Below are 19170 nucleotides of genomic sequence, written 5' to 3'. Positions count from 1 at the left end.
AACTTAGCTCAAGTTAGATAATGATGTTGGGATGTGAAGGCCTAGTCTGGTCAAATCTTTTGTTTTGCCAAAGGAGCTCTAAATTTGTATATAAATTGTTCATTTTCAGGTCTAACCAAAAGTATATCTTTGTCTAAACATAGCCTATTGATTGTCTGTGAGCCACCAGCTTGATATGTTATGGTTCATGATATTTTCATTCAACCAATATGGTCTCCTATTTTCATCTGTAACTGGGTGATGTAGAATTGTCTCTTGGAGGCACAAAACCCTCTGCCTTTTCCAAAGAAATGATTTTTCTAGATCATGGGATATTTTCATGCTGAACTTCACCAGCTCATGCTAAATTCTTTTATCCAACGAACTCTTAATTCCACCCAATCTAGTCCTGGGCTTGTTTTAGCAATTATTTCCTATCTCAGATATTCAACCCTACCATAGGAATCATCATCTCTGCCTACAAAAATAATCATACATCTTTACTCACTAAAATATTCCTATCCTCAGCTATAAAAACTGCCTTGAACTCAACTGCTATCTTTCACTGTCAACTGTTATTCCTGACACCTTGCAATTTGGCTCCCAGTAAAACTGTTTCTCAGATGTTATCAGTGACTCCAAGTTACCAGATCCAATTGCATATCATTTTCTGCATACTCTATAAAGAAATCCATATTGTTGACCATTTCTTTACTTTTGGACTTTAATTCAAATCTACCGATTAAATATTCATTTTACAAAACTTCTAAATGTTAAAAGAGAGACTCAGAGTAAAAACCTACATTTTGTTCTTTGCCTACAATTTTCACAAAGAATGATGCTGATACCAATGCTTACAGAAGCATAATTCACAAGAGCCAAGTTATGGAACCAGCCAAAGTGTTCCTCAACAGATGAATGGATAAAGAAAATGTGGTATCTATATACAATGGAGCTTTATTCAGCCTTAAATAAGAATGACATTATGTCATTTACTGGTAAGTGGATGGATCTGGAGAACATCATGCTATTTAGATTCAGAAAGTCAAAAGAGTTGAATGTTTTCTCTCATATGTAGAAAGTAGAGAAGTGGGTGGGGACTTTAAAAAAAGGAGGGAATCACACAAAAACAGAAGGAAGACTGTTATGCTTTGTATATGAGTATCCCCCAAAAGCTCATGTGTGAGCAATGCAAGAAGGTTCAGAGGAGAAATGATAGGGTTGTGAGAGTCTTAACCCATTAATCCCCTGATAGGGATTAACTGAGTAGTAACTGAAGTCATAGGGTGTGGATAGAGGAGGTGGGAATTGGGAGTGTGGCTTTGAGGAATATATTTGTATCTGGCAAGTGGAGATCTCTTTCTGTGCTTCCTGATCATCACATGGGCTGGTTCCCTCTGCCACATTCTTCCACCATGATGTTCTGCCTTATCTCAAGCCCTGAGGAATGGTGCTAGATTTCTTCTAGAGCCCTGAGGAATGGAGCTGTACTTCTATGGACTGAGACCTCTGAAACCATGAGCCCTCAAATAAACTTTTCCTCCTTTAGAATTGTTCTGGTTGGGTGATTAAGACACATCAGCAAAAAAGCTGCTAAAACAAAGATCAATAGAGTAAAGGAAGGGAATTGAGAGGGATGGAGGAGGGAAGGGCAAAGGGAAGTACTGGGGAATTTACCAAATTATGCTATGTCCATGTATAGATACACTATAATTAATCCTGCTTTTCAATATAATTATAATGTACTAATTGAAATAGAATACATAAAATAATATATATTGAATGTATATATGAATATGGCATAACAAATTCCACTATTATGTATAATTATGATGTACCAATAATGCTGAGTATAAAAATTAGGTAAAACTTCAAGTAATGTGTAAATTACTTAGCTTGATGTTCAAGATCTCACACTGGCAAGTAACCAAACTAAGCTTCCAGCCTTATTATCTACATATCACCCAAACTTAAGGCCCTGGATTCCGCAACATTCAAGTCTTCTTCCCATGCCGCTTACATCTTTATCCCCTGCTGCTAACTAGAATTCCATTTGACCTTTGGTGCCAGTTGTAATGTTATCTCTTGAGGATTAAGGCTCTGACTGCCTCAGTTGAGTGGATCCTCTTCCTCTGGAATGAGCATTTTACAGTACTCACCACATGTTACTTTGTGTCACAAGGATCCATTGGAAGTATATAATCTATCTAATTCACTGCATAAGATCCTAAATCAAGCAGAATAGGTACAACTGTCTATTTTTGAATCAGCAGAAGCATGCAGTAATAACTGTATCTTATCATACCTCCCAGTATCCAAGCTCTCACACTGACTCCGCTTGGCTAGGAAACTGGTTTTGGTCAATGGGACATTGCAGATGTGATGCAGGCAAAGGCTTCAAAAGCACTCACAGGCTGGAGACTTCTTTTTCTTGTGGCTCTCCAGACTCAGACTTGTGATGGGCAGAGTTTAGTGCAGGGTGAAAGACCATGTGAAATAAACAAGTTCACCCAGCTGAGCTCGCCAAATCAACCAGATCCCAGCCAACACACCAGACTGTAAAGCACCTCAAGCTGAACCAGACCAGGAGAACAGCAGCTGACCATGGAATCATGGGAATAAATTCCTGGTGACTTAAGCTGATCAGGGATGTAAGGAGAGGTGTTCATTAACACAGCGTGTGTTAATTATCTAGCACACATTATTTTTCTGAAACAAGTAAAAAATTAATGATCATTCAATTCTCTCTTATATTTTCTCTACACTACAAACTGTAATATTCCATATGTGTACAGAGTTTCTGTTTTGTTTCATAAAATGAAAATCCAGAGGGAAGCACATTGTAAAAGATAAGAGGATAGGTATTTTAATACAAACGTGGATTTGAATTCAGGATGTATCATTTACTATCTTCTAGATATTAGGTAAATACTGTAAACTTTCTGGGCCTTATTTTCAATATTGCAAAATAGATATAATACTAAAAACTTCAGGGTATTGGAGACAGTATGTTTAAAATACATATGCATATGTGCATACAATGTCTAAATCATTTCTCTGATAATCAGGAGATAGTATCATTGTGTATATAAATGTTAATCTTAAGGATGCTGAAGCAGTTGATCTCTAAAACTGTGTTTCCACACTACTAACTATAATCAGCAATGAAAGGAGAGAACTTCTCAACATGCTTAAAGATGACTAAAATGCGAGAGATTGAAAGTGAAATGCAGATGATAATAATTTTGATGCCCTAATGATTTCTAGATATCTTTGCCACCATTCATACCATCCCTTGGCATCTCCAAACTAGAAATTTCTCCTTCCAGTACAGATTAGAAAATTAATGGTAAGGTCCAGCTATATGTGGGGTTCAGACAATGGTTATTTACCCACATTATGGGAATAGCAAATCATAACAAAATAAAATCAAGAAGTTATTCAAGAAGAAAAAAGTTTTTTTAGAAGTTCTGAATAATTCAGTTAATCAGATGATTTAAAAAGTATAGGCATTGTTACTTGAATACAAGGATGGCACCAAGGGGATGCATTTTCATCCTCTATCAAAATATATATAATGCTTTACCAAGTTAGAGTGTCTAGAAAGCTTCCTGAGTAGTAACCAAGGAACATTATGAAATCCTTTGTGTCCAGCCCACTGAGCCTATTTAATACAAAGGTTTATGCTACCTACACTAATATCAGAGCATGCTAATGCAAATATGCTCATTTAAGATAAATAATATAATAACTGTGAAGAAAGCAACAGAAAGAAATAAATCCTCTTCCGTGACCAATTGCTCACCTATATATGTTCCACTGTTGTTACCAGCATATTCAGCATCTTCTGGATGGAGTGTAAAAGCATACAGAACAAAAGCCAAGAAATAAAGCAGAACAGTTAGAAGCCCAGCCACTGATGCAAAAAAATAAATTACTCAAAACAATCATGTAAAGCACAGCATAGAACAGCCCTCACAATGCCACTCTTAAACATAAAACATTTTGTTTTATATTTAAGTTTTAATATTTTGAAATATCATGCAGGGTTTTTTTTTTCAACCTTCTTCAGAGGTTCCTTGATGAAGTTCCAAGAAAATTATTATAAAAGACTTGTCTGAAATGTTTCTGCTTTTACAGTTAATAAAACTATAGCACTTGATGCCCAAAGAAAATTGACTTTGGTAAATCAGGCTCTTGGACAATATGTAAAGTATAGCACTTATTTTGGCTCATTGGATTAGACAAAAAGGTTAAGATTAAAATATATTCTTTCTATTGACAGGTACTCATTCCATGTTGGAAAGGAATAAAGGAATAATATTTCCATTTTTATTTAAAAAATAATTGAAAGTAAATAATGTGCCATGCAGTGAAACACTGATTATGTACTTAAGATTTTAGCCTCCAATATTCAAATAAATACACCCCTAGATTAACACAGACTGGAGATATGGTTCAGAAGTAGAGCACTTGCCTAGCACGTGTGAGTCCCTGGGCTCAATCCAAAACTGCTACTACTATTACTACTAATAATACTAATAATATGGTTGAGAAGATGGTCCCTATATCCTTATTCAAAGTAAGTCTGTCAATATATTTAAATACACTGAACATATGTCAGTATATTTGAATACATTCTTTATTCACCTTAAAGACTACTGACCAGAGACAAACATCATGTGCTATTTGAGATTACATCCTATATTTCTTCTATGAGAAGCAAAAAACAAACAAACAAACAAACAAAAACCCAAAACAAATGAAAAGTACATTTCTTTCAAAAACAAAGTACAACCATGACTTTTGGTACTGAAATGTCAAGATGGAGGTATGGATGTACAAGAAAGTTCTCTTTCATAACTGCTTGGTATATTTGCTTTAATCCTATTACTTAGGATCACTAAATAAATCACTAGACTATTCAGAGAAACTTTCATACATGTACCTTTAATTTCCTCTGAGAAGCACAAAGAAAATGAGAAAGGGTATGGTTAAATGAGCAGAACATACAATTAAAGTAGGAAAATGTTGCATCCAAGAAAAAAAAAAAAACAACAACAAAATACACCTACCACACTCAACTGCTTCCTCATCTTAGAAAAGCCAAAGGGGAAAAAAAGAAATGTATTTAAATGTTTCAAAATTATTAGTTAACAATTAGAATTTTAGACTGCAGTATAGACTTAGTCTAAAATGACTTTTACGCTTTAGTAAAAAACACAAAGCCTTCATGTAACAACCAAAAGGGAAAATAACCAGAAAAAAATCCTCAGCGATTTTTCAAAATGATACCTTGAATAAGGGAATTTGATTTATTTTCATAGATTGGTTGTCTTTATAAAATCAATGTTTAAGACATTTGAAGAAATTTCATGATAAATATGGTCAAAAGAAGAAGGAATTTTAGAAACAATAAATTTTGCCCTTAAAATGTCTAAATATCCTGACAATGATCAATTTATTATACACATCAAATGAGTCAGGTGGATCCCTTTGTTTTCATTTTGTCTATATCATCTGATAAAAAGTATCTTAAAAAAAGAAAGTCCTAAACAGTTCTTAAATTACTAATTGGATAGTTAAATCTGATGAGACTCACTTTCAGTAAAGGGTGAAAAATGTTCTGGGAACATCCACAAAACCAAACCAAACCATGAGTTAAGATCAAACATATTCTACAACATGACTATAAAGAGTAAATAGGAGCAGTAAGAACACTTCTCTGCTCACTTTGTCCGCAACTACAAAATGGCAGCCAGAAAACACTTTGGGCAAAGTGTATACCATTGTATTTTTATTTTCAAATACACATGGGTCTTCTAACTGTGTTGGTTCTACTTGACAAATATTAGCAAATATGATAAGCAAACCATTAGTATTCAAGCTCATTTTATGAATTACCCAAGTTGTGAGTTTATTTATGCATATTTCCTTGTAGCTCCAAAATGTCATGTGCACCTAAAATGAATCATCAGAAAATAAAAAGCAAACTACATGATATAGATTAACCCTACCAGACATATAGGCTTGATGGAAATAATGAGTAGTTAGTTACAACCAATAATCATGAAATCTCCTGGACTCTGCTACAAAGTGAATTGTTAAGCAGTGTCTACATTTTTTGATAGGAATATTAGGATAAATTGAGTATTGCATCCTTGATTAAAGACTCAACGTCATGGTAATCAGATGATAAAAACCATGCCACAAAACAAAAAATTAAAATGCCAAGACCAATCCACAATAAAAATAAACACTCTATATTAGAGATACGTATATTTCATATTCTAATAAAAGGTCATGAATATGCTGCTAAATTTCCAAAAGAATATTTCTCCATACAATTCTTTAGAAAAGGAATGATATATTTTAGCATGACAAAGCCACACACGTGTGTCCAGTAGCAAGTTCATGCTTAATAGACATAAGTAGGAAAACAAAGAAACACATTCTCTTAGAATTAGCAAGTTAGAAAAAGGAAGAAATATATATAAAAAGTTGATCACAGAAGAGAGCCAACCACATGGTTCTTACTATGTTCAAGGAACTGTTCTAGGTACATTAAATGCATAAAGTTATTTATTTCTCCAACAACTCTATAAGGGCCAATACTATTATCCCCTTTTTACAGATGGGACAATAATCAGTAAGTGGCAAATGCAGGATGTGGACACAGTCTGGTTCCAGACTTCTGAGTGTCTAATTATAATGCTATATAATTATGCTAAAATCATTTGATGATTACTCAGTCTTTGGGCTAGAAAACAAAATGAGGGGAGAAGTAAAGACATGAGTTTTTTTCCAAGACTCCTATCTACTCCCATTACCTCCCAACACATTTCCCTATTGCAGTTTCCCCACAACATCCCAAGAGTGGTTCTCTTTCCAGTGGTATCAGGAGTCGGCCATCCACTAACTTGCAGCACTGAAGAACAGGAGAGAAAAGAGAACCACGGGAGGTCAAAAAGCACATTAAGAGATAAATTTAAGCCAGGTACAGTGGCATAAGCCTATAATCCCAGCGGCTCGGATCACAAATTCAAGGTCATCCTCCACAACTTTGGGAGATCTTAAACAACTCAGAAGACTCTGTTACAAAATAAAAACACTTAATGGGCTGGGGAACATGGTTCAGTGGTAAAGTACCCCTGGGTTTCAATCCCCCGCACAACAAACAAACAGAAAATGGGGAAGAGATAAATTTACTGTCTCAGGGAATGGACTGGAAAGGCTCTCATGAGGAACATGAGATGAGCTCTGCAATTGGCCATTCCACTGGATACAACTCTTAGTGGTACATATCTGACACTCTTGACAACTGGAGCAATCTTAGGTCTACATTGTTCAGGTATTGTGCATATGGGCAAGACAAAATCTGCTTTTCTGTTTCCTTTACCCTCCTATTATAAATCTCCCCTAAAATTCTGAAATAATCCATGTCCACAGACCAGAGTTTTAACCAACTCTTTCCTACCTGCATGGCACTGGGTCCCCAGGACAAAATCCAAGGAATGTTTTAAACCCATCCAACTAGACGAATCTACTCTGAAGGTGTTTTGGAAGCAACACTATCGGATATGCAAAGAGAAAGCAGTTTACTGAGACTAAAAGGTGGTAATAATACCTCATCCATATAATCAAGGAAGTAATAGGACATGAGACTTACAACCTAGTTCATTTGCACCTCTTTCTACACAAACCTTGAACTTTTGGGTCTTCAAATGTTATTAATAAATATTAAAATAGAACAGTTTGGATCTGGAACGTCTCCCACATTTCCATGTTTTGGATAGAGGCATGGTCATCAGTTTGGCACTATTAGCAAGTGGTAGAATTTTTTAGGAGAGGGTGCCTAGTGAGAGGTCTTCCAGTCTCAGAGGGCGTGGTTTCGAAAGGGACTGTGGGACCCAAGGGAGAAGCTCTGCTCCACTGTATGCTCTCACCCCAGTGCGCTGCCTAGTCACAGGCTCAAAAACAGCAAAGCCCAGTCATTCACGGGCTGAGATCTTCAAAGTTTCGAGCTAAAGTAAACCTGTTCTTTTATAAGTTGATTATCTCAGGCATTTGCTAAGATAACAGAAAGCTGACTAATCCATACAGAAAAATGCTTTTAGAAAATTTTTTAAAACTCCATGTGTTTCTGTTTACTGAAAATCCCATTAAGAAAATGTTTGACAGTGTTTACACATACAAACCTAATTTTCACAACATAAGCAATCTATTTGTTTCTGAATTAACTCTATGTGTGAAAACACTGAATAAACATTATTGAGTATGCCAGGAGGAATGTACTCAACTTGAAAAGCTTTATTAAAACAACCTGTAGAGTTCCTGTCATATATTTCTTACATATGTGGCCTTCTAAGATATTGGGACCATGTACAGGGAATTCATTATTTCAGTGCTTAACTTTCCCTGGTTAAAGTGATCTGCATTCCACAGTGTGCTTGTCTTGAAAGAAGCAGGTAACACCTTGTTTGAATGGACACCCTGTGTCTGCCCTTAAATATTTTCTTTTTATCCACATAAACAATTAAAATTAGTGAAACAAATTATAAAATTTTGGTTTTAAGTTCTAAGCTTTAAAATGTCAAAAACTACTCTCATTTCTTTTATGACAAATTTTATGAGATACTTTTTAAAATATTTCAAATTAGTATTATTTAAATTGTCATATTAGAAATGTTCAGGTATTTATACTTTGATAACTAAAAAAGGAAATAAAAGCACTGAAAATAAAAATCATACTTGAATTTCTGCTGTAATATATACTATACAACAAAGAGCTATTTCTCCATCCTTCCTGAATATCATTTACACTTCATTTAAATACAAATTATATCCTATTGAAGTCAGCATTAATGTAATTAATTAGGAAGACAATTCTTAACACACACATTTAGATTTCAATAGAAGAGGAACAAACAATATTTCAAATAAATTCACATTTCTTTTAGGTCAGGTGATATCATATGCTATATAAATGCAAAACTACTAAAGTAATTACTTTAAAGTATTTTGAAACAGAAATGTAAGCTACCAACAATTTTCCATTATAAAAAACTATTCCTGTATGTGACTTGAGACATAATATTCACCTATACTTATTTTCAGAACACTTAAACTCCCTCTTTTATGTAATAAACCAAAATTCATCATATCAAAGAAAGTCTATCAGACATCTAGGTCTGCTCTTTTGTCTCTGTTACTGATACAAATATATTAGGTGGAAGCCTATCATTAGATGATGGGAGGAAGGAAAATAAAGTTCTTCTAAAAATTTTTGTTGTTGTTGTTGTTACAAAGGCAATTCTTCCAAAAAGCAGAAAGGGGGAAGAAAGGAGATGAGTCCCCATATTAAGCTTCTAAGATTTAAGAATATTTTCATTTTAAGAGTCCCAATCCCAAAAAAACAAATGCCGATATAAGGAGGTTGACTCATAGAGGGGTAGGGAGGGGGAGCATGGGAGGAATAGATGAATTCTAGATAGGAAGAGGGGTGGGAGGGAAAGGAAGTAGGCAGGGGATTAGCAAGGATGGTAGAATGTGATGGACGTCATTATACAAAGTACATGTTTGAAGACCTGAATTGCGTGTCAACCTACTTTATATACAGAGATATGAAAAATTGTGGTATATATGTGTATTAAGAATTGTAATGCAAAAAAAACAAAGTACATGTATAAAGGTATAAATTGGCATGAACATACTTTATATACAGAGATATGAAAAACTGTGCTTTATATGTGTAATAAGGATTGTAATGCATTCCACTGCTGTCGTGTATTTAAAAAAATAAAATAAATAAAAGATAAAAAAGAAAGAAAGAAAGAAGGTAGGGGAAATGGTGGCCTGAGTAAAGGTTGGCTTGGGTCCAATATTAAAAAACTATAAACTTTATTAGAGTAGAGGTTATTTATTTCATTCACCAAGAATAAAATTATATTGTTTTGTCTCTGTTATCTTTAAAAAAAAGTCAATTTTTTCGATTTTAGGGATGTTTAATTTTAGGAAGCAAATTATTTTGTTTGGGAAGCCTAGTTTTTGGATATGTAGTAGATAGGCCAAGATTCTTAAGAGGAGATAAAAACCAAGCTACAAAGACGAATGCCACCTACATTGTGAGTTTTGCATAAGGATGCTAATTTCAAAGCCTAAAGAGGTTCTTATTATCATATCTCCTGACTTTATTTACCTTAGAGTCAGGAACCAGAGCTCTAGCACAAATATAACTGCAAAGATAACAAGATTAGAATTTGCCATTCCTTTTTGCTTTCTATGTTGATATTAATTGAACCTCTACATTTCCAGAGTCATCTTCCATGAACTTTTTCTCCACGGAAAACTTCAGTATGGTGATATACTTAAGAATTAAATATAGAGTAAGATCATAGCAATATAAACAATCACCCAGGAACAAAAATTAACCAATTTAACACATATTACTAGATGACTAAGTTCATTATTCCAGACCCAATGCTTATAATATCTTCCTGGCATTTAAAGGCACTTGTAAAAGTAAGTACGGAAAATTTTCATCACTATAAGTTTTTCATAAAGTTGTAACACCAACATGAAAGAATTATTCTTTCAGAAATTTAACATTTTATTTAGCACTGTCAGAAACTTTTCTTAAAGTTTTCATGAATATTCAAAATCATAAAAATTATTTTATAGATTATAATTTAGCAAAGGGCATGATAACATGAACTTCCTATTCCAAAAATCTAAGTACCAAATGTTGACTCTAAGAAGCAGTGAGTCAGATGACCTTTAAATGATACAGCTATATTTAAAGAATCACTACCAAATCCACAGGTTAAAATGCTTTTAAATTCCACTAAGAATGTTCAGAACCAACACAATGACTTATGAACAGACTTTAAGTTTATAAAACAATATTCAAAGATCAAACAGAATTTCATTTCTTTCAGAATAAAGACACTAGCCTTCTATAATTTTCACATAAACATACTGTGTCTAGTCAAGGCCATATTTACCATAGCCTGAAGATTTATTTGGATAATCCTTGGCTAGCTTTACTTAAAAATAAATAACACCTAGATATGAGAACAAATAATACATCTTTTAGTGAATCTTTTAGTGAATACATCTTTTACTTTAAAAAAAAAGAGAGAAGTGGGGGAAGTAAGAAAACAGAAGATCAAGAAACATTTCTAAATGGCATTCAAGAAGCCAAAAGAAAAAAAAAAAGCCAAAAAAAAAAAAAGAATACTTCTCAGATCTAAACACTGAAGAGTTAACATCAAAAAAACTGTGCAAATCAATAGATGAAAAACCTTTTATTACAATTAATGCTGTCTACATACACGCATATACACACACTCTTCTCACATTCAAATTCACACACATCTATACCAAATTCAGTGTGGGAGAGCTACTGAAAAGCCAATCACCTTTGTGTATATAGTTTTGCAAGGAAATATAATTGATTTAAAATTTAAATAAACAAAAATTCAAAATTATAATAAATCATAAATTTCTAAGTTGTCTTATGATTCAAACAAACTTGAGTCTGCATTCGGCTTTAAGTAGTCATATTTCCCTCATTTTTTCAGTGATGCATGTTTATCCATTAAATGTGGGTACAACTCTGATTTAATGCTCCCTGAAAGAGCCAGTCAGGTGAATGTCTCAACGTTCCTTTCAGCAGGGAGTTGCTAATGAAAAGTCGCCATGCTTAGAAATAACGCACCATTAAATTTTAAGGAATCTGATGTCTTAGGATGCCACACGTATTATGACAATTTTTTTCCTTCTGCACTGAAAAAATGTAGCAAGAACAAGCAGGCTTTTGAATCAGTATTCTACTTAAAGTATTTGCTTGCTATGGGATTTATACTCAACTGTAGTCTGGCTCCCTTACTATGTGATTCCTGGGCTCTAAGAATCTACAAACTGACAGAAAAAACAGGAGATGTGAAAAATGCAACAATACTAAAAACAGATGTTGGTGTAAAATTCCAGGGCATTTCACTTTTTAATGTACAATTTCTATGCTTAAAACAAGGGACCTTTTTTTAACTATTAAAAGAAAACCAGAACCATGAAATATTTAGGGAGATTAAACTGAAATTTATGAACTGGAGATTCGAGAGGACATGATGTGGGAAGTAAAGAAAAGCTGAGAGAAGGGTAAGATGAAAGAAAAACAAACAAACAGTGTTTTTCAGAAGCTGTACATCATTCTTTTCCTTACTCTCATTTTCTTGGAATCTAGTCTGGTGATAAAATCCAATCATATGAAACAAAGGTCAGAGTTTTAATGATTTATAATTTGTGGATATAATCTGTGGATAAGAAAGGAATTATGATCCATAATTATTCTTAGGCACAAATGCTTTTGTGCCCAAGAAAATGGTGGGATTTTTGCACTAATCTTTATCTGGAAATATCCTACCCAAATCTCCTGAATTTGGAGAAAGAATAGTTGTAGTCTAGGTTACATTTACAAAAATAGTTAACTTTGGATATCAAAGAGAGCAGTAGTTTTGAGTTATTTTCTTAAAGAGTGAGTCATGGGTTTATTATAAACATCTCCAACCACACTTTTCTTCCCAAGATTCACATTAATATTCCTACTGTGAATTTCTTACGTCTTTGGTTCCTGAAAAATGATAATCCAAAAGCTATTGCAAGATAATATGATTCTGTTTTCTTCCATGAGCACCTGCTTTAATAGTCAAAAATAAACAGCAGGATTTAGTTACTCTGCATTCTTATTAACAAACTTACATGATTTCCTGTTGGAAACTTTCAGGGGCTGAACTAGTATTTCTGGTCGTCTCAGAGCCAATCTCCTGGAGGAATAAAAGGTCAATATGCCTATCAATTTTCAGCATATGTCTGAGGTTAATGTAGTAGCAAAATATTAAAAATCCTTAAAAGAAAAAAAGAAAGAAAAGAAAACCCAACCTTACAAGTTAGGTGGGGAAAAACATGATGCAATTTTCTCCAGTTATAAAACAAACCTTCTACTTTAAAATTTTTCTAATTATTTGCCCTGATCCTGAAACAACTATTTTTCTCTACCTTTCACCACAACACTATCAGATATTAATGCGCTGTTTTCCATTTGCTTTGTAACAAAAACTTAAGATGACCTGGTACTGTCATATTATTTTTGGTCATTATTCATACTTACTTAGACAAAACAGAAATCCAAACCCAAGGGATAATGAATTCTAAGGCAGGGTTTTAGAGCTTATTTTATCACAACTATGATGGAATGAAATTTTTCAGAGAACAAAAGGTCAGTTGAAGAAAGGCCACCATTCCATGCCAGGAGCTCACCTTTCCTGGAAATGCTTTGAGGGAATCAAGCCAGCTCTGGGGTTGGCATCACCTTCATGCCTTGCTTGCCACCACGTTGCATCATCTTGGCTCATAATCTGAAGAATATCTCCCTTTTTGAAAGAAAGCCCAGCTTCCTTACATGGAATTGCCTTATCCTCATTAGGATCGTAGTCAAAAAGGGCTTTGATAAACATCTGGAGGAAAGTTTCATTGAAGAAGAATAAATATAAAAAAATAAATGTGAAATGGCCTACATTCTTGCAATGTATATTTAAGAAATAATGATCCAAACGACTAGAATATGAAAATAAACTTGTGGTGAAAAAGTAGATATGTATTAAAAGAAAAAAAATTACTTCCCACATGCAAAAATATTTTTAAGAAACGATTACCTTGCCTTCTTTGGAGGGTGTCTCTTCTTTGATGCTGGGTATAATCTTAAATGTAATTGCTCCCTGAGACTGACCCTGATATTGGGTGAAAGAAAGAGTCATAAGAAAACTCTTGCCAAGGAAAAATAAGATAAAATAGGTAGAAAGCTAAATGCATCTAAAAATTTACAAGCTTGGGATTACTGCTCTTAGACCAAACTGAGGAAACTATTTTTGTAGAAATTCCGGTAATATGAGAAAGCTCTAAAGTTTGTCAAGTAAGTTAAAAAACATTAACCACCAAATCCACTTTTACTTTCTGTGTACTTCTAAGTTATCCCTCAATATTATCATCCATGTCAAGCTACTTCAAAATAGAAACGCAAAATATAATGTGCAAAGTTCAGGCTATTACATTTTACATACTGGCATCTATGTGTTTTGAGACAAAATACTTCTACTGTCAGTACTACGGTTATAGACACATGATTCATTTAGCAGCGGTGACCATCAGAAAAAATAAGGAACATTCAAATATATTGTGTTCTGGTTTGTAAATTACCAAATACAATAGATTCATTAAGAGATGAAAAGAGAGAGTGTGTCTATTCTAAGTTTAATCAAAACAGGCATCACCAATCTTCCTTGACTCAGACGAGGATAGGCCCCTCTTCAAACACACTCTCATATTCTGTTTGCCTCTCTCTTTTGAGCACTGATCACAGCCATAATTATTTATGCAATTATTTCATAATATCTGTTACTCCTGCTTAATTTAAAGCTCCATAAAAGCACTAAATACCTGGCATATATTTAAAAGAGATGAAGAGGGGAGAAAAAGAGGGAAGAAAGGAATAAGAAAACAAGACAGGGGCTGGGGATTTGGCTCAAGCGGTAGCGTGCTTGCCTGGCATGTGTGCGGCCTGAGTTCGATCCTCAGTACCACATACAAATAAAGATGTTGTGTCCGCCGAAAACTAAAAAATAAATATTAAAAAATTCTCTCTCTCTCTTTAAAAAAAAAGAGAAAAGAAAAGAAAACAAGACAGGCAGAGAGGAAAGGAGGCAAAGAGGGAGAGAAGAGAGGAGGAAGACATCTCCAAGCAACTATCAGTGATGCGCTGGTAAACCAAGACTCTGAAATGGGGCGGGGCTGATGGTGCTGTCAGCCAGTTTCCAGGGTATAAATGCTCCCACCTTAGCCAATTTCAACTTACTGGCAGTTTCTAAAAGTTGGGTTGGAAAATGTCACAGAGTCAGCTCTAACAAGCTATAGTGGTGTCAGTTTCAGCCCAACACAGTTAGTAACACAATTTATAAAGGAGTGATTTATTTTAAAATGGCATTACTGTTTTTATATTTCACAAAAATAATTAACAAATCTTACTAAGAACTCAGTCTAATACTGAATTACACAAGTAAAGAGAAAGCAAGATCTTCTTTATAATCCACCCACACTTTTCCAGTTTTTATGTGTATATTTTATTTATTTATTTATTTATTTTGGTGCCAGGAATTGAACCCAGGGGCACTTAACTACGGAGCCATATTCTCAGCCATTTTCATTTTCTGAGACAGGGTCTCACTAAATTTCTTAGAGCCTCACTAAGCTGCTGAGGCTGGCCTCAAACATGTGATCCTCCTGCCCCAGTCTCCCTGTTGGCTGGATTATAGGCATTTGCCACCACTCTCACCTTATGTGTATTTTCCAAAATGGAGGGAAATCCCTCAGAACAGTGTCATTTATTAAGGGATCAGTTACTGTTAGCAGTTATTATTAGTACTATTATTTTTAAGTCACATAGGTCTATCAGCCATTGTGATTATTTCCCAGTAAATCATCATCTAAATGATTGCAATCTTCTTTGAAGTTTCCAATATTTAAAACAATTTTTTATACATTTGCCAAGTTATTTCTGGAGGATTAATTTCTAACAGTTGAATCTCTAAATAAAGGATATGCACATTTAAAATTTTGGTGGTTTTAAAGGGCCATCTCAAAAACCCTATTAATTTACCCCATCCCTAGAAGCACATAAATAGCTATTTCTCCATACTCTGGCCAACTCTGTGCATTAGCAAGCTTTTAAGTCCAATGAAATCCAGTGTTTTTCAAAAATATCTTTTTTTGTAAATTGTACATATAAATATCCCTGATTTTTATAATATTTTCTTAATGATTTTTATGGTTTCAATACATGTTAAAAATGCGATCTTTTTATAATATATATTGCAAATATTTCCCTATAATCTCACTTGCCTCTTGTTTATAATATGGTGTCTTTTTTTTTGTACAGAAAATTTTGAGTTTAGTAGAAATAGCTGTTATTTTTCTATTTGAATCAAGGTTAAAAAGTCTTCCTGTACCTTACAATTACAAAAATTACATGTATTTTATTGTATAATTTCTGTGATGCTTGGCACTTAAATACTCAACGTATTGGGAATTTATTTTTCTATGTAGTGTAAAGTAGAGATTATCCTTATTTTTTTTCTGATTTAAAAATGCTTTCATTTTCTGCCCCTGCATGATGAAGGTGATGGTAAGGCTCAGCTCCAGATTAAACTCAATGTGCAAGCACATGGATGAGAGGGGGAACTGATGGATGAGGCACATGTCTCTAGAATTTTCCTGGTTGAAACAACAATCTCCCTTTGAGGTCTTGTCATGTACTCTGTCATTATTTCTATGTGCTCCTATAAAATTCTCTCCTTTTAAAATTTAAATTCATTTTCTCAACTGATCTATAAAAATATAAAGGTTGTACATGTTTATGAGGTACCATGTAATATTTCAATACATGTATGTATTGTGTAATGTTCAAATCAAGTTAAGTATATCTCCTTAATATTTATCATTTCTTTTATGGAGTTTCCTCAAACATAAGAATTAACAGCGTGCAGGCCTAAAACAATTGCCTTCAAGTTTTGGATTTCAAAAGACTTCTAAATCAGTTTCAGGACTTATGACTTACATACTAGAATTCACAGCCTACAGGATGGCTGTCTCAAGAGGAGGACAATGAGGATGCATCCCCTCTACCAGTGTAGATACCACTCATTGACTGATTATACCCACTTTGGGAGAGACCATGTCCTTTCTCTAAACTCTTTATATACATTACCTAATTTAACCCTTAAAACATGTGAGATACTTACCTCTTCTCATTCTCATTTTGCAAATGAAAACACCGAGGTACAAAGTAATTAAAATATTTTTCAAAGATACACAGGGACTTGGATTAGTAAATCCAAATCCTGTATATTTCAAACAATGTCTGAAAAACCTGAAATTTAGTGAGTTGATTTGATTTTCATTGTTATTTTAAATTAAATTTACAGCTTACCAGAATCTGTATTATCTCCTCAGGCCGTTTATCCTCCACTGGTATTCCATTCACTTCCCTAAGTTCATCACCAACATGAATAAGACCTGACAAAGACAAAATAGGCAATGTAACCCACAAAAGAAACTGAAATTTTCAATTGTTTCCATAATCAAATCATCATTAGCTCCTTTAGCATATTTAAAGAATTGGAAAGGAGATAACTTCTCAAGTTTCAGATTCTGTGCCTCTATGGCAATGAGTCAAAGAATATAGCATAATAATGCTGGTAAAAATGATAACAGTATCTTGGTCTTTGTCTAGAAACAAACATTATTGACATCTCATAAAATAATATTTATTTATTTAAAAAGCTGCATGCTCTTAATGGTATTTTGCAAATCAGAAATATTGCAACAGGTCTTAAAATAACTTTGAAAGCCTGTGCACACTACAGACCACAGAGTTAAATTCATCATTTATTTATGGAGGTTCCCATATTATGTTAAAAGACTGTCATCTTTTAAGTTATATACTGGGGATGTCATAAAATACAATGTCACCTGTCTATATTCAGTGAACATTTAGACTCTCACCACTCCTATCTGCAGCTCCTCCTCTCATGATTCTAGCCACAACAATTGCCCCGGTCTGCTCATCCTTCTTAATGGTAGCTCCCTTCAAAAAAAAAAAAAAAAAAGTGGGTAAATGTGCACTGGGTGGTAGGAAGGGAGAGACAGAAATAAGGACATTCATCTGGAAAAAGTGAAAACAACTACAAAAGAACAATTAAAGGAATGAGGCAAGAAGAAGAGACATCTTGCCATCTGTCCCACAAACACTCCTTACAAGGTAAAGAAATTCTATCTAAATAGCACCTAAGCATTTCAGCACAATTTTAAGATTTAAAAAAAAATTAATCTCTTTAAACTATAGAAATAAAAAACTTTTTTATTTAATACCTTGCATTTGAATGTTATTTTTACTTTTTTAAAGCACTTTCTCATTTCATTTTATACTTATAATAATCCTTGACGAAGGTGGAATACTGATGATTATGTCCAACAGGCAAAAGGACATGCAATGAATTAAACGGTCATTTGAGTGTATACTCAGTGGGAGAGCATTTGCTGAGCTTAGGGGCAAGGCCTCGGTATGGATCCCCAGCACTGGAAAGGAGGGGAGGAAGGCCCAGGTTATCAGACTTTGAGTTTAATGATCTTTCTGTTACACTAAGCTGCAATAGTAAAGAAGCTTCATGATAATGTTCAAGAAATAGAAAACCAAACCAAACCAAACCAACAAAGCTGGTAATTAGTTATTGCTATTGCTAAGGTAAATGAATGGATATCTTCTCTTCCCCTTCCTGCCTCAAGGGATTGGCGCAAAGGGCACTTCACCACTGAACCTCATCCCCAGCCCTTTGTATTTTTTTGTTTAGAGACAGGATCTCACTAAGTTACTTAGGGCCTTGCTAAGTTTCTGAGGCTGGCTTTGAACTTGTGATCCTCCTGCCTCAGCCTCCTGAGTCTGAGATTAGAGACGTGCACCACCACACCGGATGACAGCTCTGTTTTAATGAATTCAGATTGTACCTAGTATAAACAAACAAACATTCCACTATAATGTTAAGAAAATCCCAAAAAGAGACAAATTAACAGAATGTTGCTTTGTAAGAATATCACATGCAAATGGTTACTTTGAAAGCTTTTGCATCAGCTTCCTCCCAAGAAACTGGCTGCATCAATGAAAAGGTAGACCTGAAGTGGTGGCAGAATTCTTCCTGAGTGTGTTGAATAAGCACATGCATTTCATTAAACAGATATGTAAACAGTACTAATCCATTTGTAATAAGTATACTTTATATACTACAACTATCAAATACATACATACCTAACAATAAAAATCAAAACTTAAGCAATACGATGTGCCTTTTTTTTTAACCATCTATATATGCAGACAAGGCCAAATACTTGAATCTGCATCTCTCCATTGTCATAAAATTAGACCCACCAATTACTTGTATTTTCTGCTTTTATTTAAATAGCTAACTCTTGGCCATAATGACTGGTGATACAACTAATTACTTTAATTACATCAACTTTCATTCCTTGAGAATGTGTCTTAAGATTCCCACCATAGTAGGCTAAACTGCAGAAGAGCCTGGTAATCTA

The 19170-nt window shown here is 34.1% G+C and overlaps 1 protein-coding gene across 4 annotated transcripts in view; it reads right to left on the bottom strand.

Annotated features, from left to right (window-relative positions):
- The window catches only part of Mpp7 (MAGUK p55 scaffold protein 7), a 227482-nt gene that overhangs the window by 43126 nt on the left and 165186 nt on the right, over nt 1-19170 (bottom strand). For all 4 annotated transcript variants that reach the window (XM_071599942.1, XM_071599943.1, XM_071599941.1 and 1 more), the window contains 5 exons: nt 17593-17674; nt 17018-17103; nt 13692-13766; nt 13297-13493; nt 12739-12803 (listed from right to left, as the gene is read on the bottom strand). In XM_071599942.1, the coding sequence (XP_071456043.1) occupies nt 12739-12803; nt 13297-13493; nt 13692-13766; nt 17018-17103; nt 17593-17674 (505 nt within the window). The remainder of the gene's footprint in view (nt 1-12738; nt 12804-13296; nt 13494-13691; nt 13767-17017; nt 17104-17592; nt 17675-19170) is intronic.

The sequence above is a fragment of the Marmota flaviventris genome, chromosome 12 (assembly GCF_047511675.1).
Source record: "Marmota flaviventris isolate mMarFla1 chromosome 12, mMarFla1.hap1, whole genome shotgun sequence".
In the NCBI taxonomy this organism is placed as follows: Eukaryota; Metazoa; Chordata; class Mammalia; order Rodentia; family Sciuridae; genus Marmota; species Marmota flaviventris.
Note: the sequence above shows the minus strand (reverse complement) of the source record. Positions and strands in the feature narration are given on the sequence as shown.